The sequence below is a fragment of the Sinohyriopsis cumingii genome, chromosome 6, assembly GCF_028554795.1.
Source record: "Sinohyriopsis cumingii isolate HCF-2022 chromosome 6, ASM2855479v2, whole genome shotgun sequence".
In the NCBI taxonomy this organism is placed as follows: Eukaryota; Metazoa; Mollusca; class Bivalvia; order Unionida; family Unionidae; genus Sinohyriopsis; species Sinohyriopsis cumingii.
This window is the reverse complement of record NC_142966.1, coordinates 3,170,580-3,197,179: the sequence shown is the minus strand read 5'-3', so window position 1 is coordinate 3,197,179 and position 26,600 is coordinate 3,170,580. Positions and strand designations below refer to the sequence as shown.

At 35.3% G+C, this 26,600-nt stretch overlaps 1 protein-coding gene across 2 annotated transcripts in view; it reads right to left on the bottom strand.

Annotated features, from left to right (window-relative positions):
* Positions 1–19,454, bottom strand: part of LOC149796282 (START domain-containing protein 10-like) — a 44,264-nt gene extending 24,810 nt beyond the window's left edge. For both annotated transcript variants that reach the window (XR_016421654.1, XM_089960923.1), the window contains exons 1-5: positions 19,187–19,454; positions 11,626–11,773; positions 8,519–8,622; positions 5,364–5,481; positions 1,965–2,017 (exon numbers count right to left, since the gene is read on the bottom strand). Coding sequence is in view for 1 of the 2 variants with exons in the window: in XM_089960923.1 (XP_089817049.1) it covers positions 1,965–2,017; positions 5,364–5,481; positions 8,519–8,622; positions 11,626–11,773; positions 19,187–19,354 (591 nt within the window). In the remaining variant the exon portion in view is untranslated. The remainder of the gene's footprint in view (positions 1–1,964; positions 2,018–5,363; positions 5,482–8,518; positions 8,623–11,625; positions 11,774–19,186) is intronic.
* Positions 19,455–26,600: the final 7,146 nt, after the last annotated feature.

The window sequence follows — 26,600 nt, the reverse complement described above, 5'->3', positions numbered from 1 at the left end:
CATGTATGACAGGTCAATTTTAAGCAACGATACGAGCCCCTGTGCCTGAGAATAGAACGCTGTATTATGCCATTCATGTATTCATCTTTGAAGGATTCATTTTTTTTTTGGTCTTTTTCTGATCCACCTGTGAAATTCTTTGAAAAAATATATGTGCTCTAACACAAACATCGACCGGAATACATCTGAAGACTTTTAGCACCAAATAGTAAAATTATTTCCACAAGGCCTGCAATAGACGTCACGTGATGCTGCCCTCATGTCCTCATCTTTGGAGGATTGTTATTTTTTGTTTCATTTATTTTTGGCCATTTTCTAATCAATCTGTGAAATTATCTGAAAGGAGATATTTTGCTCTCATACATGCATGGACTAAAATAAATTACACTTTTTAGCGCCAGATACCTATAGACTGGTTCTGTACTAAATATAAATTGGAAAAAAGAATCTGCAAGTAAAGATTAAAAAATTAGAAAACCAGTCTGTTCTCTCCTCACTAAGCCATACAGCTGCTATAAATAGAATATGAGGTCGTAAGTTTGAAAGTAGAACCAGCATGTTTCTGGGTAACAGGATAGTTGCTATAAATAGAACATGATACTGTTAGGAAAGTGCACGGACAAGCGTACTCTTATATGTAGTTACGTCGAAGCCGTCTTTTCTAAAATACGGTCTGTGGGATTAATGGGATGTTAATAAAAACGAGGAAACAAACAATTTATTTTGGAAGGTGGATATACCGAAAAAGCATAATCCGTATACGTTCACGTGTAATTTAGTGAAAAAAAGTGTAATGATTACGCCAAAAGTGTAATGGTTAGCATGTATGCAACTGGATGTGCAAGTGACATCATTTTCATTTTGGACCAACTAACATGCCAGTTTTACCTTCTGGTCACCAGATGTCATGCTGATTTGAACTGAACAACACTGTGCTTCTCAAGTTACTTTTATCATCTTGATATTATCCACTGTTATAATAACCAGTAATTTCTAAAGTCACATATCCTTGTACCAGTGGATAATCAGATTACATACCTGTTTGTAAAGTTACTTGACTGACATATTACAGCAAATTTCAATGTGTTGAATTTAGAAATGAACTAACATATGTGAGATTTCTATTTATAAACCTCATTCTGTGAGATTTCTATTTATAAACTTCATTCTGTGAGATTTCTATTTATAAACCTCATTCTGTAAGATTTCTATTTATAAACCTCATTATGTGAGATTTCTATTTATAAACCTCATTCTGTGGCTGCTCACATGGGGTAAATTTGAGTTTCCCACAAACATGTCAGCTGCTGCCTGCATAAAGATGGGTGGCCATCCTAGAGAGGTAATTTTGAATATGAACTTGTTGGTACCATGGGATTCTGGTCATATAAAGCAGGTGGCTAATGGTTGGAGGTGTGGAGTAAGGGTGTGGTGGTTGTGATGTCATTCAGGAGGAGGACTACTGCAGAATAATTTGCATGGTATTAAATAGAACACATGCCATTTATCATCAGTACTCAGTCTCTAATGTCCACCATCCACAATGACTTCATGGATGGATGGATGTCAGAGACTGAGAGACTGACTAAATAATTAAACTGTCTACAAACAAGTTGGAATGCTACATCGCCCTCCCATACACGAGGTTGTTATAAAATTTTAGCATCAACAAATGCTGATTCAAGCAACTGTAACAAAGTAAAAATTAAGTTGTCACATAAAAATATTTGTTATTACATATAGTACCAACAATCATAAAACAATATTTGTTATCATATATAGTATCAACAATCATATATATGCTATCATGCAGAATAGCAGCAATCATATAAACATTCCTGTTATCATACAGTGTAACAAGAACCATAAAACTATCTGTTATCACACAGACTGCCTTTACATACAATGTAAACTGGGCAAAGACAATTCTGTTTAGTGTTTTGTAAGTGAAAAAGAAAGTATACCTTTGCTCCTAGCATCTTCGTTGCCTTATTCACAGCCCAAGATGGTAGTCTGCCTGTAAATTTTTAAAAGTTTTTTAGTAGTACAACAATGACCAACAGACATACAGTGGTAAAACCATGACTGAGAGACATGTAGGCATACAACTAGGACTAACGAACATGTGGTGGTTCAACCATGAATGGCAGATATATCGTGGTATGACCATGACACCATAGATTACACACAACTCAAGCTAATTTAACATTCAGAAATTCATATATACGACTTTGATAATAGTACTGCTAATCAAAATTTCCCCAATGCTTTAAAAAGAGTAGCACCAATAGCAGATTATATCCCACAGCGTTTAACAATACCCTAGACATAAGTGGGGTATAGTGTACTCAATGGATTATTGACCAATGAGTCCAAATAATGTTAAGACTCTATGGTCTTTATGTAACAGAAAGAAGCAAAACTAAAAAGTTTAGTAAAATCAACAAATACCTATGTAATTTAATTCTCTAACTTACAAAGTGAAAGTTTAAAATGAATTTACAGTATTGTGAATTCCAAATAATGCTAAATGTTCTATCACAAGTTAAAACATCTAGAATGTTCAACGTGAATTTCAAGAATCTTGAATGTGCTGATGTACCAAGTACTGATGCATCACAATGATATAATCCAGAATGTCTCTGAATGAGTCCTCAATAATTCCAAAGCAGTGTTTTGGTCCAAAAGTCAATGAGCATTTTGTAATTCCAGTGATAATTTAAAGAATTAACTCCTTCAAATTATAATTGAACACAAACAAAAAGTTATTCCACTAGGCTGACATTAAAACAGGAATAAATAATTGCCAACCCAGTCCCTTATATACAGACTATTTCCTGACCTATGACACAACAAAATGCACTGGATGTGGGGTTTTCCACCATCAGATTCATAAACAAATCTTGCAGAAAATAGCAAAATGTTACACAAGGTCAGGCCATGAACTTTGAATTAAGAAAACATTATGACAAAATCTGGTAGCCAATAGAATGTCCAAGGAAAAACCAAGGTCCTTAATTCAAATCCATGTAAATATATTTGTAAAAAATGACATTAGCCAGTTAGGCCCAAACTACCACCCTCAATAATGGACAAAGGTCAAACACATGATACTAATTAAATATATATAACAATAACCTCAACCTTTGGTCAAGGTCTTGAACTCTAACCTTCAGAACCTAAAATCTGTAGAGTTTTGTATTATCATAAGTTTAAGCCATTCAATAAGTCTGGTCAAGGAATTTAATCCAGAAGAATATTAATTAGGTTCAGCAAAACCCATTCTTCACTGAGACGCAATGACTTTGATCTGCAGACTCCAAAATCAATAGGCCTCTTCCAAACCTCTGGTAAAAACCAACCTGATACATTGATCAAGGTACAAAGTCAAGAACTAAAGTTATTCTGCTAAAACATTATATTATTTTTGTCAGTGCATGTAACCTTTAACCTTTTGACCCCAAAATAAATAGGACTCTTTCTTACCCTATGTATAAGTCATCCGCAAACTTTGGCTTAGGTAAATGGTCAAATACTGCCATTCTTGTGATAAAAACATTTTTCTTTTTCAGTCACCTTTGACCATTAAATTGAGAGGGTTCTTGACCATCAAACTGATAGGGTTCTTGACCATCAAAATGATAGGGTTTTTGACCATCAAACTGATAGGGTTCTTGACCATCAAATTACTAGGGTTCTTGACCATCAAATTGATAGGGTTCTTGACCATCAAATTGATAGGGTTCTTGACCATCAAATTACTAGGGTTCTTGACCATCAAATTACTAGGGTTCTTGACCATCAAATTACTTGGGTTCTTGCTTACTGTCAGTGTAAGCCACTGACAAAGTATGGTAACTATAGATGATGGACAACTTAAGTTATTGTATGGAAACAAAATTGGTAACAAATAGCAAGATGGACAGCATCATAATACAATACACTCTGCCTTATGGAAGGCATATAAAACTACACAAATTATTAGTACAACATTTAAAAATAGAGGCATCAAACTCCACCAAAGCAAACCAAACAAAACCAATCTTTACCCTAAGTGCATGCTGTCCACAAAGTTTGATCCTGGTCTGTGATGTAAAATCAATGTTATTATGTGAATGCCATTTTTCTTCCTTCCGTCACATTGACATTGACCTTTGACCCCAAACTCAATAGCTTTTCAGTACCTCAAGTGCAGCCACGCACAAGGTTTGGTTGAAGTATGTCATGTAGAATTAATGTTTTTGTACATAAATCATTTGTATTATTTCAGTCAAAATGACCACAACCATCGATCTTTTTATTTTAAAATTTATAGTAGTTCTTCCTTACCCCAGGTGCAAACCATTCAAAACGTTTAGTAACTAGATGATGGAGAACTCAAATTATTCTGCAAAAACTATTTTTCTTCTTTAAGTCAGAATGACTTTGTCCTTTGAATTTTTAAGTCATAAATTAATAGAGTTCTTCCTTAGCCCAAGTGCAAGCTATCCACATAATTTGGTAACTGTAGAAGTAATGTGTAGAAATGAAACTAATAAGAGACAAATGTATGGAACTCGAGGTAATGTGTAGAAATGAAACTAATAAGAAACAAATGTATGGAACTCGAGGTAATGTGTAGAAATGAAACTAATAAGAGACAAATGCATGGAGCTAGAGGTAATGTGTAGAAATGAAACTAATAAGAGACAAATGTATGGAACTGGAGGTAATGTGTAGAAATGAAACTAATAAGAGACAAATGCATGGAACTCGAGGTAATGTGTAGAAATGAAACTAATAAGAGACAAATGTATGAAACTAGAGGTAATGTGTAGAAATGAAACTAATAAGAGACAAATGTATGGAACTCGAGGTAATGTGTAGAAATGAAACTAATAAGAGACAAATGTATGGACATCATACCATAATATGCTCCCTGTTTACAAACCAAATGAAATTTAACTCTAAATATGTACTCATTTCATGAAAAGTTTACATCCTTTGTACAGCCATGGAGCGTTTTCGACATCGATTCATACTTTGTACAGCCATGGAGTGTTTTTCACTTAGGAGTTTGTTTCCAAGGACTTCAAAAAGTTTTCAAGGGGTATTATTTTGTCTTACATACCTTCTCAATTTGCTACTTTATCAACCATCAGTCTTGTGATATTTGATCTGCCAAATTTTGTTCTATTTATTTATTCATTAGATTTTGGAAAAAGCATAAATCAGCCCCAAAAAAGTATATCACGAATATGGGAGGTTTTTTTCTCCACAATGACTTGCAACTTAGCTAGCTGCAACCTGAATGGATAGAAAATATAACTGATAGTTTTAACTTCATCATTAGCATTATATACACTATGTAATACAAGACATACCTCTGGGGTCAGACTGCGAGACATATGTTAGCTGTGTCTTAGCACCATCAAGCTTCCGGATCAAATATCCAGTAAAGTATGATATACCACGAATAAAACCCTTCCTTGGCGGACATTCCTGAAGAAAAAAATGTTGATGTAATAACTGCCATCTGTACTTAACCCTTTACTGCACATAGTTTGGTTGCCAAATGACTAATTTGTAAAGACTTTATTTAAAAGTCAGTACCTGAAATCCCTTCAGGGCTCAAGCCAAGTCAACATTTTAGTAGCAAATCACTTCTCCCTCCATGACCCAAGTGGTAGCAGTCTGAACTCAAAGAAAGACTTGGGGTCAACATATTATTCTATATAAACACTTAAACTTTCAACAATGTATGTAATTCTGTATACATATATGTACGTTAATTACCTGCAAATTAATAAACAAGAGTCCCATGAAGGCACTGATGCTCTACAGGACAAGATTGTTTCTTCTGTTTTTATCGTGTTTTTTAAACTATAGGGTACTGAAATTAACTCAAAATGTTTTTGAGAAACTCCTACATGCCAAATTTGGAAATAAAGATATTTTCTGACAAATTAACATGTGTACAAGACATGTTTAAAGGCAGCACAAGTTTATCTTGTCATGAACCTTGACCTTAAACATTACATAGCAGAACTAGTCTTGAAAGACTACCCATTCAGTCAAAATCATTGCCTCTAAAGAGGTTCTTTCCCATGACAGTTCATGACACAGTATAATCAATAAACATTTGCAACGGTAATTTAGTTCCTCAAGACAAGTAGTCTCTAAAGACATTATTGCTGTATCATGGATAGAAAATGCTATGTTTTGTTAAATCTCTGATTATAGTATGGGTGTGGGGGAGGGGTGGGGGATGATGGACAAAAGGCCTTGGTATAAGCTCTATTACTAGCCGAGTTAAAAATGATTGTGTAATTTGTCAAGTTTTACTCTAATATAGATGCTGGCTTCTTTTAGCCTTTCATTCAAAATTATCTGACCTTTGATGAAGTCAGATAAAAAGGAGAGACCAACCCAAAAATGATTTTGGCAGAAACACTTAAATATTTTTACTTTTTTCAGAGGAATATTTAAGGGTATCTATTCTACTGGTAGATCAATTCATGTCAAAATGACAAAATGTGTGCTTTCTCCCTATTCTGAAAAAACAACAACCATGAGCTAAGAAATGTTACATATTCAGCAATGTATGGAAATCAGAGTTTGAGTGTGTGTAGGCAAGTAGCCAGTGTCCTGAGTTTGAGTGTGTGTAGGCAAGTAGCCAGTGTCCTGAGTTTGAGTGTGTGTAGGCAAGTAGCCAGTGTCCAGAGTTTGAGTGTGTGTAGGTAAGTAGCCAGTGTCCTTAGTTTGCACTGTGTGTAGGCAAGTAGCCAGTGTCCTGAGTTTGAGTGTGTGTAGGCAAGTAGCCAGTGTCCAGAGTTTGAGTGTGTGTAGGTAAGTAGCCAGTGTCCTTAGTTTGCACTGTGTGTAGGCAAGTAGCCAGTGTCCTGAGTTTGAGTGTGTGTAGGCAAGTAGCCAGTATTCTGAGTTTGAGTGTGTGTAGGCAAGTAGCCAGTGTCCTGAGTTTGAGTGTGTGGTTCATGCAAAGTGGGTTTGAAGACAGTACATGGAGGAAGAAATTATATCGTCAAGCATTTGCAGACACCACTGCATAGGAGTAATAATAACACCCACTTTGAAGGCCTTGTTTCCAACGGTTTAAAAAGTGGATACAATGGAACCTGCAGAGACATTGTCTAGATCATGTTGACTGTTCATATAATGCAGTGTACAGATGGGGTCAACATGTGTCTTACTGTAGTCTAGATTATGTATGTGGTGGACTGCAATTTACCATTCCCCACTGCAGATCATTTTACTAAACTGGTTGAAATTATGTTTATGGATTGAGAGACTGCACAGAAATTTTCATGATAGTGTATAAAGACAACACACATTGTCCCTCAGGTCCTAGCAGTGCAGAAATGTTGAAAATTTGAAAATATAAGGAGAAGTTCAGTGTCAGATTAGAAATATACATTAATGCAAAACATGCACCTGTTTTCTTTTCAATCCCCTCACTGTATCCAGACACCTGTTTTCTTCTGCAATCCCATTACCATATCCAGACCTGTTTTCTTCTTCAATCCCCTTACCGTATCCAGACCTGTTTATTTCTTCAATCCCCTTACCATATCCAGACCTGTTTATTTCTTCAATCCCCTTACCATATCCAGACCTGTTTATTTCTTCAATCCCCTTACCATATAAAGACCTGTTTATTTCTTCAATCCCCTTACCATATCCAGACCTGTTTATATCTTCAATCCCCTTACCATATCCAGACCTGTTTATTTCTTCAATCCCCTTACCATATCCAGACCTGTTTTTTTTTTCTCAATCAGCTTACCATATCCAGACCTGTTTTCTTTCAAATCCCCTTACCATATCCAGACCTGTTTTCTTTTCAATCTCTTTACCATATCCAGACACCTGTTTTTTTTTAATCCCCTTACCATATCCAGACCTGTTTTTATTTCAATGCTCTTACCATATCCAGACACCTGTTTTTTCTCTCAATCCCCTTACCATATCCAGACCTGTTTTTATTTCAATCCCCTTACCATATCCAGACCTGTTAATTAGTCATATTGTAAAGTAACTTCACTGACAGTAATTATAGTGTACAACACAATGGCTTTTTCCAATTAAAAAAAATTGCACAAAAAACTGACAGATAAATGCATTCAAACAGTCATAACTTGGTTTGGTTACCTTTCAGTATGTTACAGAGAGTTGTGCAGTAAAACAAATCAACTTGAGAAACTGCTAAAAGGTCAGCAATAACAACCAAAGCAAAATAGTATAACTAACTTAATGTGCCAAATCATCCAATACAAAGTTGTAATATTCTTACTCTTCGTGAAATTTTATTTTTATATCTAAGATTTCTTTACAACTTTAATTTAGTTGTGCACTCTTGGCATCATATTTATAATTAAACCTGATTTAGGCAAATCAAATTTTATTAATTAAGACTCATATATAAGTGTGCACTTAATTAGATGGAAAAAAACTAGAAAAAAAAAGACAGTGGTCATTTCCCTAAAATAGGACAGAATAAATATATATCTAGTTCATGTACCTCATGGTTGACTGAATGGTTGATGATGTACTTCTCGTTGCCCATGTCTAGCCAAGACCTCTGAGTGACAAAATCACGGTTACGCAGTGGAGATGGGCACTTCACTGTAATGAACAAAATCATGTATAAATGAGAAGGAAAGATGTAAATATATTATTAGGCAAGGTTAATCTGACACCATTTCTAAACTACATTATATGGACTGTCAACATGATCTAAACTACAATCAGACTGAAGTTAGATTATGACACCAGCTGCACACCGCATTATAAGAACTGTCAACATTATCTTAACTTGTCTGAAAGGTTAATATGACCCCATCTGTACACTGCATTATATGAACTGTATACATAATCTAGACTACAGTAAGACAAAGGTTAACACCATCTGTACACTGTATTATATGAACTATATACATGATCTAGACTACAGTAAGACACAGGTTAACACCATCTGTACACTGCATTATATGAACTGTATACATAATCTAGACTACAGTAAGACACAGGTTAACACCATCTGTACACCGCATTATATGAACAGTCAACATGATCTAGACAACAGTAAGACACGTGTTGACCCGATCTGTACACTGCACTATATGAACTGTATACATGATCTAGACTACAGTAAGACAAAAGTTAACACCATCTGTACACTGCATTATATGAACTATATACATGATCTAGACTACAGTAAGACACAGGTTAACACCATGTGTACACTGCACTATATGAACTGTATACCTGATCTAGACTACAGTAAGACACAGATTAACACCATGTGTACACTGCACTATATGAACTGTATACATGATCTAGACTACAGTAAGACACAGGTTAACACCATCTGTACACTGCACTATATGAACTGTATACATGATCTAGACTACAGTAAGAAACAGGTTAACACCATCTGTACACTGCATAATATGAATTGTATACATGATCTAGACTACAGTAAGAAACAGGTTAACACCATCTGTACAGTGCATTATATGAACTGTATACATGATCTAGACTACAGTAAGACAAAAGTTAACACCATCTGTACACTGCAATATATGAACTATATACATGATCTAGACTACAGTAAGACAGGTTAACACCATGTGTACACTGGATTATATGAACTATATACATGATCTAGACTACAGTAAGATAGAGGTTAACTCATTAACCCCTGGAGGTTTTTGTCATTTTCGCCTGAAACGCAAGTAGGAAACACATTTTGAGGGCTATTTCTCAATACATCCTAATACATCGACTTCCAACAGATTTTCCATTAGCCTAATGCCTAGCTGTGTTAGAAACATAATTTTCCATTGGTCATTTTGCTCACGCATGAGCAGAAGGGTAAAAGTTGGAGTTCTTTTTTTATTCCTACTTTATGCAAAGGTTCACCTGTCTGTGTGCAGTTAAAACTGATCTGCCTTAGATTTGAGGCCAAAAAGTCTAAAATCCGAACACAAAATCTGATTCTGACCACAGGCAAATTTTGGGTGAAAAAAAAAAAAAACAGGTCCAAAAATTTAGGTTCATCCAGCTGTATTTTGTAGTGCAACTAAAATGTCCAGATTATTTGGTATCATTATATAGCTACATCTGTCTACCTTTCTATAATACCACCAACTTTAGTGTATCATACATGACCTTAACGCTACAGAGCTCGGCAGTAGGCTACTACCTCCTGCCACTCAATGTGGCTGTTGGTGTTAATGAGTTAACAGCATCTGTACACTGCATTACATGAACTGTCTACATGATTTAGACTACAGTAAGATAGAGGTTAACACAACTCCATCTGTACACTGCATTATATGAACTGTCTACATGATTTAGACTACAGTAAGATAGAGGTTAACACGACGGCATCTGTACACTGCATTATATGAACATGATCTAGACTACAGTAAGATAGAGGTTCACCCCATCAGTACACTGTATTATATCAACATGATCTAGACTATAGTAAGATAGAGGTTCACCCCATCTATACACTGTATTATATCAACATGATCTAGACTACAGTAAGACAGAGGTTCACCCCATCTGTACAGTGCATTATATCAACATGATCTAGACTACAGTAAGATCTGTACACTGCATTATGTTATATGAACATGATCTAGACTACAGTAAGACAGAGGCTGACCCCATCTGTACACCGTATTAACTCATTCGGCCCCGATCCCGTCTGTAGGCGTGATCTGGTTTCTGCATTCATTGGCCGATCCCGCCTGTAGTCGTGAATTGTTTACTGCATTCAATGGCCGATCCCGTCTCCAAGCGTGATGAATGTGTGTTAGATACAACATCTCTGATTGGTTAGAAATGGTTTATTCCAAGAACTAAACAACTATTAAACCAATCAGAAATGATTTTACTTTCATTTGTGGAAATTTGAATTGTTCAGAAGCCAAGGGCTAAAGCTTGAGAGTGGTTTAACTACACGTGTTCTGTTCATGAAATATCATAAATGATGGCGGACAGAAGAGTGATTCTTGATGAGAGCAAAAATGTGGAGTTTCTCGGGTTTGATCTTGAAAATATTGAGCAAGCTGAGGAAAGATATGTTCAGCAGTTGGATATTTTGTGAGATTTAAATTTGGACATAGAAGTTTCTGAGACTGAATCATTCGAAGATGATGATGCTGACAGCGATGATGACGGAGTTCTTGCGGATAAACGTTGCACATAAGTTTGTAATACTGTATAAATAAGTCGTGAAAAACTTCGACAAATAGGGAAAAAATTACATCAATGTGTTGACAAATTCATCTGAAATAAATGGTGAAAATTTCGTGGATTTTGTTTGGATATAAGAAGAGAAATTAAGGTAAGAGTGAATGCATGTGCTCGATGTTTTCAAACAGGTAAAAACTATGGGGCACAAGCAGCTAGACACAGCTTTGTGCTTCTGAGGCATATCAGCAGAGATACTGAAAACAGTGCTGGGGCCGAATGAGTTAATTCAACATGATCTAGACTACAGTAAGATAGAGATTTATATGATACCATTAGTCAACAACATTATATGAACTGTCTACATGATCTAAACTACAGTAAAAGAAATAAAGAAATATTTTTAAAAAAACTCAACCTTACAAGCATAGTAACCAATGTCATTGTTTGGATTGAGAGCACAAATTTCATATCCCTCCAACATGGATTGATCCCAGGTTTTCCTGTAGTCTGGGTCATGAAGAACATCATACAGTGTCTCTGCCTCCACATCATCAAACACTGTCCTTACCTAAAGTAAAAAAGTTACAAATAATGATCACAGACACAGACATTTTAGTGAAAAATGTATACTGATTAGCGAAACCTGTATGTTGATTTAGTGCAAAATGTATGTTGATTAGTGAAAACTGCATGCTTAGTGAAAACTGCATGTTTATTTAGTGAAAACTGCATGCTGATGTAGTGAAAACTGCATATTGATTTAGCGAAAAATGTATTTTGATTAGTGAAAACTGCATGCTGATTTAGTGAAAAATGTGTGTTAAAACTTTTACAGAGTTGGAGAAATTTTGTGCCCAGTATATCCCAAGTGATGACTACAGTTTATGTCCATGCATAGTCATTTTCATGAAGAAACAACTAAACATCATAAGTCTTCTTGTGAAAACCATACCTAGATATAACTATCCATTCAAAAGGGATAGCAATAACAAAACCTTGGTACCTATATCTGGTGTCAGATTGACACTAATTCCATTTTGGACCAGCCAGACATTATATGAAGTAGTTTAGTGAAAACTGCATGTTAATTTAGTGAAAACGGTATGTTGATTTAGTGAAAACGGCATGTTGATTTAGTGAAAGCTTCATGCTGATTTAGTGAAAACTGTATGGTGATCAGTGAAAACTGCATGCTGATTTAGTGGAAATTGTATGTTGATTCAGTGAAAACTGCACACTGATTTAGTGAAAACTATGTTGATTTAGTGAAAACTGCACACTGATTTAGTGAAAACTGCATGTTGATTCAGTGAAAACTGCATGCTGATTTAGTGAAAACTGTATGTTGATTTACTGAAAAATGCATGCTGATTTAGTGAAAAATGTATACTGATTAGCGAAACCTGTATGTTGATTTAGTGCAAAATGTATGTTGATTAGTGAAAACTGCATGCTTAGTGAAAACTGCATGTTTATTTAGTGAAAACTGCATGCTGATGTAGTGAAAACTGCATATTGATTTAGCGAAAAATGTATTTTGATTAGTGAAAACTGCATGCTGATTTAGTGAAAAATGTGTGTTGATTTAGTGAAAAATGTATGTTGATTAGTGAAAACTGCATGCTGATTTAGTGAAAACTGCATGTTGATTAGTGAAAACCCCATGTTGATTAGCAAAAACTGCATACTGAATAGTGAAAACTGCATGTTGATTAGTGAAAACTTCATACTGATTAGTGAAAACTGTGATTAGTGAAAACTGCATCTTGATTAGTGAAAACTTCATATTGATTAGTGAAAACTGCATGTTAAATAGTGAAAACTACATGCTGATTTAATGAAAACTGCATGTTGATTTAGTGAAAAATGTACGTTGATTCAGTGAAAACTGCATATTGATTTAGTGAAAACTGCATGCTGATTTAATGAAAACTGCATGTTGATTTAGTGAAAAATGTACATTCAGTGAAAACTGCATACTGATTTAGTGAAAACTGCATCTTGATTAGTGAAAACTTCATATTGATTAGTGAAAACTGCATGTTCATTTAAAGAAAACTGCATGCTGATTTAGTGAAAAATGTATGTTGATTAGTGAAAACTGGATGGTGATTACTAAAAGCTGCTATTTGATAGATTAAAAGTGCATGTTGATTAGTGAAAACTGCATGCTGATTTAGTGAAAAATGTATGTTGATTAGTGAAAACTGCATGTTTATTTAGTGAAAACTGCATGTTGATTTGTGAAAACTCCATGTTGATGTAGTAAAAACTACATGTCGATTAGTAAAAACTGCATGCTATTTAGTGAAAACTGCATGTTGATTTAGTGAAAACTGCATGTTGATTTGTGAAAACTCCATGTTGATGTAGTAAAAACTACATGTCGATTAGTAAAAACTGCATGCTATTTAGTGAAAACTGCATGTTGATTTAGTGAAAACTGCATGTGATTCAGTGAAAACTGCATCTTGATTTAGCGAAAACTGTATGTTGATTTACTGAAAACTGCAAGTTGATTTGGTGAAAACTGCATGTAGATTTAGTGAAAACTGCACCCTGAATTAATAAAAAGTGCATGTTGATTTAGTGAAAACTGCATGTTGATTTAGTGAAAACTGCATTATGCTTAGTGAAAACTGCATGTTGATTTAATGAAAAATGTATGTTGAGTAGTGAAAACTGCATGCTGATTTAGTGAAAACTGAATTCTAATTTAGTAAAAATGCATGCTGATTTAGTGAAAAATATATGCTGATTAGTGAAAACTGCATGTTGGTTTAGTGAAAACTGCATGTTGATTTAATGAAAAATGTATGTTGATTAGTGAAAACTGCATGCTGATTTAGTGAAAGCTGCATGCTGATTTAGTGAAAACTGCATGTTCAATAGTGAAAAATGTATTTTGATTCAGTGAAAAGAGCATCTTGATTAGTGAAAAATGTATGTTGATTAGTGAAAACTGCATGCTGATTTATTGAAAACTGCAGACTGATTAGTGAAAAGTGCATGCCGATTTAGTGAAAAGTGCATGGTGATTTAGTGAAATTGTTTTGTTGATTTAGTGAAAACTGCATGTTGAGTTAGTGAAAACCATGTTGAGTTAGTGAAAACCATGTTGATAAGACCATCCATTCAGGGTTAGGAGTAGTGATATATATGATTTTCGAGATTGTTGCGCCAGAAGCTTCTCATGGGTCGATGGTTCTTTCTGGGGTTTACCCGGGTTCTTCCTCCACCATTAATACTGGCCGCCATGTATAACCTCTCGTGTGCTGAAAAATGGCATTAAACCCTACAAAAAGATTGTTGCTTTAACAACTGTGCAAGCAATACCATTTTAATTTAGGACCAACTAGACATTGGAATGAATGTTGTTGTTGTAGGGTTTAATGCCATTTTTCAGCACACGATAGGCTATACATGGCGGCCAGTATTAATGGTGGAGGAAGAACCCGGGAAATCCCCAGAAAGAACCACCGACACTCGAGAAGCTACTGGCAAGCTTTCTCACATACCCACATTAGCTGAATCCGAGACTCGAACCCACGCAGACAGAGGTGAGATGGCAGTGATCCATAACGGAGAGCGCTTTAGACCACTCGGGGCCCCTTGGAATGAATGTGTGTGTGTGTATGTGTGTGTGTAAAGTTTCATGGCAATCATCCAAGTACTTTTAGGAGGAACATGAAACAAATATTTGCTAACAGATGGATGAATGATAGCCATCCTGAAAGCTCTCATGGTCTGGGACAAGTGAATCTAAAGAAAGAATGTAGTCTTGACACACACTGAATGGAAGGATAAATCTGAGCATTTACCATAACTAGCAAATCTGAGGGACAGTAATATTTTTTCCTTTTAGAATTCAAGTACAGTTTATATAAATCTCTCAATCATAAGGAATTCACTGTTAATTATAACTGTTTTAATTTTCTAGAGAGATTCTCTATTTCATGTGATTTTTTTTCCTAACACCATTTTTTCCCCCACAAAAATTCTTGAATACCTGTGATTTATTCTCTACCACTAATTCACATTTTTTTTCATGCTCTGAGGAGTATATATAAATGGTTCAGACATTTAAACAATGATTGAACCCCAGGATTCTTGTCAAGTACATAACAGTATCACGTTTTTGAAATTTACTTCAAGCTTGGAATAAAGGTCAGAAAATGGAACAATATTTCATGTACATTGTCTGTGGAGGCAGCCATTTATGTAATTGATTATTATCTATGATGAGAAAAATATACCGCTTTTGTTTTTGTTGACTAAATACAGTATTGAGAAATGTTTATGATTTTAACTTTCCTTTACATTTGGACCAAAAATGTCCCAATTTCATCATGTTAAAACTAAGCAAGCAACACATGCTGAAAATAAACATGTAACAAAGAGTTCATAACTTTTAAAAACAGTCAAGGAAATGCCAAAGTCTTTAGCCTTTTACTTGGTTACAGCCATTACATTTCACAGCATGTAACAACTTAAAGTTTATTTTCTGTGTATCAGGCATTAAATGGAATTTAAACAGTGTCTGCAAACTTCCACAATATTATTATTCCTGGTACTTGGTAGTTAATTCACCTATTGGACGTATTTCCAAATTCCAAAACCTAGATGTTAGCAGTGTTTTCTATCCCTATAAAATGAGTTACAGTGTATTTAACCATTTAACATGTAAATACATCTTCAGAAAAACCTTATTTTCCTGCTGCAGAAATCTATCAATTTGATTTTTTAATTAAGCTGTAAACATGTGTCCAACTATGGCCATGGGCATTTTTTATGACAATCATGTTACAAGGTACTTAATTAGTTTTACTTGATAAATAAGTTAAATTGGTTGCTATATTTTGTTGCAGATTTACTCATACAAAAAAATATGTAATCTCTCTTTGTCCACAGTATTGTACATAGAATCATAAGGGCTAGGGACACTACGTCCCCCCTCCCTCCAGATCTGGGGGACACAACATATTAGAGGAACAAAGGAAAATAATTTTATATAATGCACCAATAGTGCTATAAAAATGAAATAATCTCATTTGCTTTGAGTTTTATCACCTTATCATTGTTGTCAGACCCATGCTATCATATTTTCTTTGGATACTTACATTTTTGTAATAAGTTTTATCATGTAATAAAGTAACTCATGGAAACATTCCAGCTCTTGTTCTCATGTTAGTGTAAACTGTTATGTATAATTAATTTGCATTGTCTGTTAGTTAGCTTCTTTTTTTTTTTTTAATACTTTATTATTTCTATAGAAAATTGTATTTTCGACTTGACCTATTCCAAAATTCAAGTTAATAATATACCTGACCTGAATCTCTAATATTTTAAATTCTGTAAACAACTAATACATAACAAATATTTTTCCTATGAGTATAGTTTAACTATTAGGATTATTATCTTGGCCTGAGTCAAGGACATTGTGTTTACCATATTCTTTAATGTAATTTTAATAATCGACTTTCTAATTATAACTAAGATTTTAACTTATAAACATCTAGAATCTTCCAGAATGAAATTTTCCATTAGGAAATAAAAAAATTCAGAAAATCTAATTGTGATTTGGGGTAAAGTAGAGGACTATATAATACTGTTTATTGGAAAAATTATTTATTAGATCTTGAGACAGAATCATTATTGTGTCCAGTATTTCATTTATGCTGGAATTTATTTATTCACTGGAAATAAAAAGTGATACAAAAATAACTTTGTTAGAAATAGAGACTTGAATTAATAGTGAAATTCAAACATGGATATGTTCTTCAATTGTATTATTGTGATTCAACAAAAGACTGGCACATCATTATGACAGAGGCCACCACAGGCACATCAACACTTCCAGCATTAAATCTATTTTGGAATATCACTAAAGTTTATTCCGAAAATTTAATCATTAGGACTTGTGTAAGTAATTCTAGGACTATTTGGGAATTAATTTGTAATACCATAAATTCTTTTTACATTTTTCACTTTGCATTCTTGGGAAATAAATTATTTAATGAATTTTACAAAGCTTGTTGCTTCTCAGTCTTTTCTATTACTCTTTTTAAGACCAGTCATAATAATCACTTTATGTACATACATTTACTTAATTGTTTTTCTTTCTTTCCAAACTAACCAATCATAAAATTTGACTTCAAAATAAATCTTTGTTGCCATAGAGGTGACTTTAACCTTGAAAATATATCATACATAAATATATTATATACAAATACATTTTACATAAATACATTATACTAACTGCTGCCAAATACTTTATAGCAGAACTCAGCCAACCACCAGAAACTTTAAAGTTTTCATTGCCAGATCCATTGTTTTAAAATAGATATTTATTGCCATCTTACAGTTTTTGTTACCTTTCATTACTTTGGCCATTCCTAGCATCAACTGAGACAATGATGGAAATCCACTAATGAAAAGTAGTAATGATTTTTTATTTAAAAAAAGTACACCTGGGGGTCAAGATCTGGGATTGGATACAAACAAATGTGAGAAAACCACAAATTTGTTCACATTATAAATAAATCAATTTCAATACTGACTGAGATTACTACTGAGAAACTTGGAACAAGAAAAGATTTCTTATATAAGGTTATAAAGGCATCTCCTCAAGCATGTATGCAGTTTACAAAAAGAAAGATCAAAATTTATGGCAGACATGATATTTGCTGTTAAAAAGGAATATTTTAAACATGTATGCAATTCATGCAAAACATGAAAATTTGTGGTCATTTTCTTTTTCTAAACGAGGAAGAAGTAAAAATGGATAGATATTGGTAAAAAATGAAATGTACATACAATGCTGTCGGGAATTTCTGTACACCTAAGGTTTCCATCTTCAATATTGAAGCTAAACACTAACAGAATTGCCAGATTAATGAAAATAACATACTTCAATGCTTACCATTTGAAAAGGGGCAATTGTCACCAGAATATTCTGTTCAAAATAATATTAATATTGGACACACAGTATACCACCCCCATGTTTTCATGACTCGCGATATGTCGGCATATTCTGTGCACAGCTTTGAAAGATGTAATGTTTATCCATCTGGTGTTATAAATGAAATACATTAATTTTGACTGTTTCTGTCAGCAGTTCAGTCAAGTAATTAGGTCAGGTTTATAGCTAGTTTTACTCATTATAACAATGCCAATAAATGGCAAAGAGATATTAAGCAAACTAAACCAATTCTTGTAAAAAAATTAGCAATGTTCAACATTTTAAAAAAAAGAAGCTATTATGTGGAAGAGAAACAATAATGAATAGGACATAATGTGTTAACATCTTGTTTATGGGGATGAGTTACTAAAGAATTTAGAAACAGACTATATGCAGGGGAATTTCTTGTGAATGCCATTCTAGCAGCAAGTTGACACGTTGGGTAGTAGACGATACTGTACGTGTGGGACAACTTCTTGCAAAATTGGAAAATTGGATTAAGAGGCAGAATATTTTATGGCATACATTACCATCCTTTAAATAATGTATTTCTTTGTAAATTGTTTGATTCTAGAAGATACATATTAAATAGGATTTTCTGGGTTACAGATTTAAGGCGGTCATGGAGTGGATCTTCATGCTAACATTTAGAAATCATATTTTCATATTCCTTTCGAGTCGATATGTGGGATATTTTTGTACACTTTATGAATATCTATTTTCTGAAAGTACAATCGTTATTTCTTGATACAAAATGGATTTCTCACCCAAAATAGCACGTGATCCAATTTTTACAGAAATGACTTATCGTTGCGCAGAATTTCCCAACACACACAATTGGCCGACATGGTGGTAATTTAAGAAAGAATTTTCAGTTTATAAATAACATTTGCCGTAATTACAGCAAATGATGAATACAAAATAAAAATCATTCTTAAATCTAGTAACGCTATGTTTTATTGTATAAATCTCGTAAAAATAAGTACGAATCACTCTGATCATGCCGCACTTAAAACAAACCTTGACCATTTTGAAGTCTGACACGTCGTTATTTTTGGTCCACACAGTGGTGTTGTGCTTGTTGTATTCCTGCTTCCATTCCTTGTGTTCATCACTCAGGTTTTTTAGCTTTCGGAAATCTGCATCCTCTGCGACTCTTACCTCGCCAGCTTGAACCACAGACAACATTAGTAAAATGATGTTATTATCTCATGAACATTCGATCCAATTGATTACTAGTATCATAAGTTTACACAGGAAATAAATTTGCCGTAAAATGACACAATTTTGAAGTGTCGTAAATGTGAGCAAAGTCATCTAGGCACTCTAAATCAATGTAATTGAACATCGTCACGGAAATGAAGCAAAACCCAACAATTTCTAATGAAATTCAGATATCAAAATATGAATTATATAAATTAATAAATAGTGTTTTATGTATTTTTGATTTTAAAAATCATACTATAACATTTTATTCTAAAATTGAAAAAAACTTAGAATAAAACAAAAATAAGAACTATGCAGTAGCTACTGAAATTTTTAGATGGCACTATCAGCTTACGACCACCAGTGGGTCGGCAGATCCATCCGCCCGTTAAAATAAAAAAAAAAATGTTCGCGCTTAATAACACTGTGCTGTTGATGTTGTATTGTTTAGGGTTTTGTGGGTGTTTTTGTTGTTGTTTTTTCTTCTCGTTTTTTTTTTTTTTTTTTTGTGGGGAGGGGGAGATGTGCTTCTAAATATACGGAATATACTGATAAAAATATATATATAAAAAAATATTAGCCAAGTTAATTTTGTTCCATTCTAACTTTTTAAAAAGGATTTGGCTATCTAAGAGTAGGGTAGTAATGTGCTTTTTATCCCCATTTTTGGTTTTATTTACGTCGGAACCATTCTTCCACATTAACTATGAATGATGTGCTTAATTCAAATGCGTGTCTAATAGCATCACGTTTTGGTGTACAGTGTATAACCTAGACACTGGGTATTTGTAATTGTCAAAAAAGTATCATATGCATGCGTGGTTGTGTGTGTGTGTGTGTATGTGTGTGTTATTTTTTTCATACACTACATTTATTGTCCTCAGACTATGTCAGATTAAGGTGACCTTGGGATGGTTCCCCGACCCAATGGTCATCCTATTACGGGGACAATACAAACAAAGTTTTATTACCATCACTGCCTTTTATCCCCCATGACTTTTCCTCACTGATCATAAAACCTACACGCACTGCGCAATCAGTAACGTACTAACTCAGGGGCGGACGAGGCGCCAAAGATCTAGCGGCATAAACACCACAGGTGCTAGAGGTCTTGGGGCGCCAAAATCCGTTTGGGTCATCGTCGTCGCCTTGGGCCATTTACCATAATATGTCATTGTGCACAACATGCGGAATTAATAGTCCACGAAAATGAAGTGGTCAAACAGTGGCCAGATTCATATAAGATAGAAGCAGTGACCTACATAAAAACGATTAGTTAGCGGCAAAAGGCCTATGACACCACTGATGGTAGACACGGTTGTTTATTCTGATAATGATCCTATATAACAGAACATAACAAATGATATAGAAACCAGGTTATTGATTTTACTATATAGTGTGCCAGAGAATATTTTGTACTGGCAGAGGAAAAGTATAGCGGAGAAGATATATGCTATTTTATACTAAAGAACTGATTATTTCATCTATCAGGGTCACTGATTTTACTATGTACTGTGGTTGGGAATATGTTTTGTACTGGCAGAGGAAAACTATAATATAGAAAATATATTTTACCGCCTTATATATATATATATATATATATATATATATATATATATATATATATATATATATATATATATATATATAATGCAGTCAAATTCTCAGATCGACGCTCACAGTATTTTGAAATAAGTTATAGAGATGACAAAAACTTCCTTGTTTTGTTTAAATGCATCATACAGATGTATCAAAACGGCTCAAAAGATGTTATATACGTTTTCCTACTCATACTTGGAACATATTAATAAAATTAATCAACTAAGGAATGATCTTAGAACAGAGCGATGCAGGTTTGATTAAGCTTACGAGCAGAAAAAGGTACAAACTTTATTTCATATTGTGTAAGAAAAAAAATGAAACCCCTTACGTTGACTAACTCGCCCAAGACATCTGAAGCTAGCGAATTATCTGATGATATGAGTGAATAATTTGGCAGTGGTGAAGCTCCGCAAGAGCAAATCAATTAGATAAATACATTTTAGTATCAATATAACAATAGCATTCAAACTCACCAATCTTAAGTGGATATACGAACTTAAATAAAAACAAGCAGAAGAGGAGTAGAGCAAGAGCTGGAAGCAATTTTCTGAAGCTATTACTGAAAGCAATGAAGCGAAAACTATTGCGGGAGTCTACCAACCGTCCAAGACACTTGATATTATTGGATGCAAACGTACAAAGTTTGGTCATATTCGAATTAATGTAATACTCTGCCGTGATTCGGTCATTTGAGCTACTTTGGGCAGGAAGGAAGTTGGAATTTATGTTATCCAGGTATGCATGGGAAAGTTTATGATGATTCTAAAGTGAACAAGCCTGTATATTGGAGAAGAAAAAAAAACTGATTTAGAATTTCAATTTACCATAAAATTACGTAATGGACTATGTAATGTTCTCTATCCTCCTAGCCTCAAAATCGGCGTGCTATTTGATGCAGATGAAGAAATAAAACAGTGGTGACAGGTATGTATACTTGTGACTCTGCATAATTTAGATAAACATTTACGTATATACAAGTTTATTGGCATTAGAACGTAATAACTGTAAAGGTATATTCATAGGAACATATGAACTATGCGGCAGAACATGCTAGTGTGAATAATGTAAATCACATTTGCTCGAGCATCGTGTAGGTTCGTGTGCTCAAGCATGTCTTAAATAAAATGTGGTATCAGAGATAAATCAGGTATTCAACTTTTCCGGCCATGAGAATGCTAGTGAATATCATCGTTCGGGTCGTCAAATGGGCTGAACATGTTATTACAGAAACGCATGTGATCATACAAAAACAGTTGACTGCACAAACACCCGAAACATAAACATAAATAAATGAAATTATAGCTAGGATTGAAGCAATATGCGGTGTCTGATCTTCATCGAGTATAAAAATTTAAACATTTTATAGACAGACTTTTCAATTAGATAAATATTTTCACTTATGTAAGCATGTCTACTATTCATCAATTAAAACAAATCACGCAATAGCACGAAATAGAAATACGAAGCCGTATACAAAAGTCTAACATAATGGAATTACTGAGACCCATAGCTGAACTGAATCAACTTTATATCCCACCGGACACTGATGCAACAACAGATGCTAATCCACCACCGGGTGCTAATCCAATAGCATCGGGACAACTGAAACAATTTGCACATAAACGTATTATACGAATGCCAAAAGGTGCAAGCGCAGTTGACAATCTTGCATTATTAGGTGTGTTTGAGAATGAAAAAAAATCGACAATGCCATTGCTACCGAGGCTGATGGTTGTTCGTGAACGAGAACGTCGTCGTACCGCACGTGCCGTCGCTGAAAACGTTAAACACTTACCAGTACCCGAATTTAAGTTTCAACAGCGCAGCTGTGAATTAGAAAATGCAATGGCAATTATCCCACACAAATACAAACCCAGCAATGATGCTCGACTATTGCTATCAAATGTGATTCTTGGATGTATATCGGCGTTACAGAGTTAAGGCGGATATTGTCCTTAATACGCATTTAGTTATGCCGTTTAGTTATGCCATTAAGTTATGACACAGATGACTTTCAAATCGCAACACAGTGTATTCACAGCGGTGCTCGTACACGTTTGAACCATAAAGACACCAGTGCTCTCAACGATGGAATTGAAAAGATTCTCGAGACGTCAGAACAAAATACACCAACTCAATAATGCCAGACCCTGGTAGAAACAATCTCAAATTTACTAAACTCAAGAAATTCATCCCACGATAGTCGGCAGTGCACCATGTCCAATGGATATGTCCAAGACCATGCGTGTGAATGACACGAAATGTAATCAGCAGGTTACAATTGTCAAGGATTACTTTTGGCACATGGGCGTATCGCTGAGTCAAATAAATCACGCCCGTGTTTTTCTGTCAGCCTCGTGAACATATCTGTGCCAGATAGAATTAATTCTCAACCATCACATCTTCGTACACCACCAGATTGTTTTTGTTGGCGTCCAAATTGTTAATGATAGGGACATCGCTGATGATGGAAAAAAAAAATCAATGGAATGATTGTTACGACTTCTCATCGTTTTTTGAACATCTTTGAGCACATTATAATTTAACTGATGGTGTAATCCAATACAACCGATCTCAGGTTGACGACCGTTAAACTGTATTCAAGAACAGTTGTGTTTTACCTGATTGAGCAGGGTCAATGACCAGTGTACAAACTGACTTAGGAAACACGGTTATGTCACCAAATTTTAACGGTTTAGGTGTTGCTTGCGAGGAGAAATCGGTTACTGAAGAATCGTCTGTGAATTTTCTTTTGCATGGAATAATGGCCCGTCGTTATAATAATATCATTCTTCATATTGCGTGCGATGTCGTTCCAAAACACGTACCAGAAAAACAACTCGAGTTCAAACACGAAATGGACGAGCAGTGATTACAGGGACTATTGCTCGGTGTGGAGCATAGAAGTTCACGTTTATATGGTCCAGTTTGAAAATTAACACTGGCGGCTGTGATATCATGGCTGCATTAATGGACGAGCAGTGGTTACAGAGACTAGTGCTCGGTAGGGAGCAAAGAAGTTCAAGTTTATAGGGTCCAGTTTGAAAAATAACACTGGCGGCTGTGATGTCATGACTACATTAACAAAGTTACCCTGGACACAATGGGGTAATATCAAAGCGAGAGGCATCATCCTAGCTACAATTACTGTGGACCTGGTACACGGCTTGATCTACAGCACGATAGTTGTATAGCGGGCACCCTACCGACAATAGGCTTCCATGTTAAAAGGGTTCCGTCACTCTGGTGACTAAGGAGAATTTATCACTATGGGCCTGTCTAGCGACAATCGGAATTTAACATAGGGAATGTATGACAACAATGTATTGGGCCTGTTTAGGGACAAGGGAATTTGATGAGAGGTGACGTCACGGTACTGGACATTGGGGAAACAATGGTAACAATGTTGCAAGTGGCTGACCTCAATCGGGCGAATCAGTGAGGGACAGTGTTGCAAGTGGCTGACCTGAATACGTACTTCTCTACTCTAAGGATAAACACAATAGAGACATAGACAAAGAGACATGGTTAGAGACACGTATAGAGACACAGACAGATAAACAAAAACCTATACAACTGACAAAAATATTTAGGCAAGAGAGAATACGCATCTTGTCGAGACATATGTGTTGCCCTGAAAAGGGTCGTTTAATTTTCGTCTTTTCTCTCCTCCTTTCTTTTTTTTCTCCAGCATCTCATTTTTTGCAGGACATTTTTTCTTCTTCTTATTCTCGTCTTTGTCCTCCTCCTCTTTTTATCTGTTCTCGTTTTTATTTCTTCTTTCACCAATTTGTCATTGTAAGCTATCATTTGTTCATTTTCCTCTTTGTCTTCCTTTTCCTCTTTTTTCTTTTCGATCATGTCTCTTAATTTTTCCTTGGCCTTCCTCAAATGATTAATTTCCATATTGACTCGGGGGGGGGGGTTTAAAAGAACCATACTCAGAACTGACTAACATCTCATCTACCATTCTTCAGTCGTCCACCATCTATTGTAACTTCTGCATTTTCCCTAGGTTGTTGGTCGCCAACTTTGTATATTCAGTGTTTAATGGCGCGGTTGATGAACGCTACATCTTATATACCTCAAGCACGGACATGAAAGATAACATCCCCTCAAGCACTGACATGAAAGATAACATCCCCTCAAGCACGGACACGAAAGATAACATCCCCTCAAGCACGGACATGAAAGATAACATCCCCTCAAGCACGGACATGAAAGATAACATCCCCTCTCACCAAATACACATATCGCATACCAATCAATCTACAGAGATAATAGTGCTGACCTAAAATAATTTTTTTTTTAAATGTAAGCCAACACACTAATACCAATAAAATCCAGAATACTCCATACAAACAAATAGTGGAGAAGGAAAGTGTTTATTTTTTTTTAAAGATCACCATCACCTACAATCACGCCAGCAAAGTGAGTCAGTGCTTATAGTCCCATTCACACAACACAAACACTCCTTAGAGTAGGGACAAGGGTGTTTTGTTGATGGAAAAAGACACACACACTATTACATCAGCAAAGGAGTTAGTATTTATAGACACACTACTCCAATTTCACACAACACAAACACTCATTAGTGCAGGGACAATGTGTTTGTTAAGGGAAAGACACACACATGCACACTACCAACAAACACTATTATTTTTTGCCAGTTTGATAAGTCTCTATTTTCTAGAGATCAGGTTAGCCCTGAGAAGGGCTGGGTTTATTTTAACTCTAAATGCACATGGTTAATGATTATACCTCCCAGGTCTGGCCTCACAAACGCAACACCTACTCCAATCTTGCTCCCAGTTTATGCGTATGGTTGGGAGTGCGGAGGCAGTTTGATTGGCTTCGCTATCCCATTCCTCAGTTTGAGGGATAGTGAAGAAGTTTCTCATTCGTCTATTCCATACCCGAGGATGCTATGGTGGTCTCCTTACTTGCTGCGGGCACAGGGACTCCCACTCTTGCCGCTGCCTCTCCAACTCTTTGTTCCAGTTTTTGGTGTGAGGGACAGTGATTGTTGGTGTTGGTAGTATTGGTGGTGTTTAGCGTTGTGGTGGTGTCCTCACCACACAGCCTTCACATCACACGTTTGCTTATCATGAGGTGAGGCAAGATCCTCCTCCTCTTATTTCTTCTTTTTCTTCTCCTCCTCCTATTCTATTCTTTCTTCTTCAGCAATAGCCTCCATAGCCAACTCGTCTAGGAGGTGACGCACATGCTCCAGGTGAACTTGGAGTTCAAGCAGTTTTTGTAGTCTACTCATGCTGTTGCAGTTGATACGTCAACGATGGGTAACCAGACTGACGAACGCTACATTTATATTCCTGCAGCACGTACGTGAAGGAAAACACTCATTTACACAAAAACTAACAATACACAGATCGCAATCAAAAGCATGGGATGCGCAGACCTAACAGAAACATTCATGTTCACTTTATTATTACAAACACACTTTATCACCACTCATACATACAACCCAAAAGATAAACACACACACACACACACACACACACACACACACACACAGAGTCCTACAAGCCAGGGTAACGAAGTGTTTATTGGCACACTTCTATCTCTTGACTTACAATCCCACTCGCAGACCAACACACAAATTCAG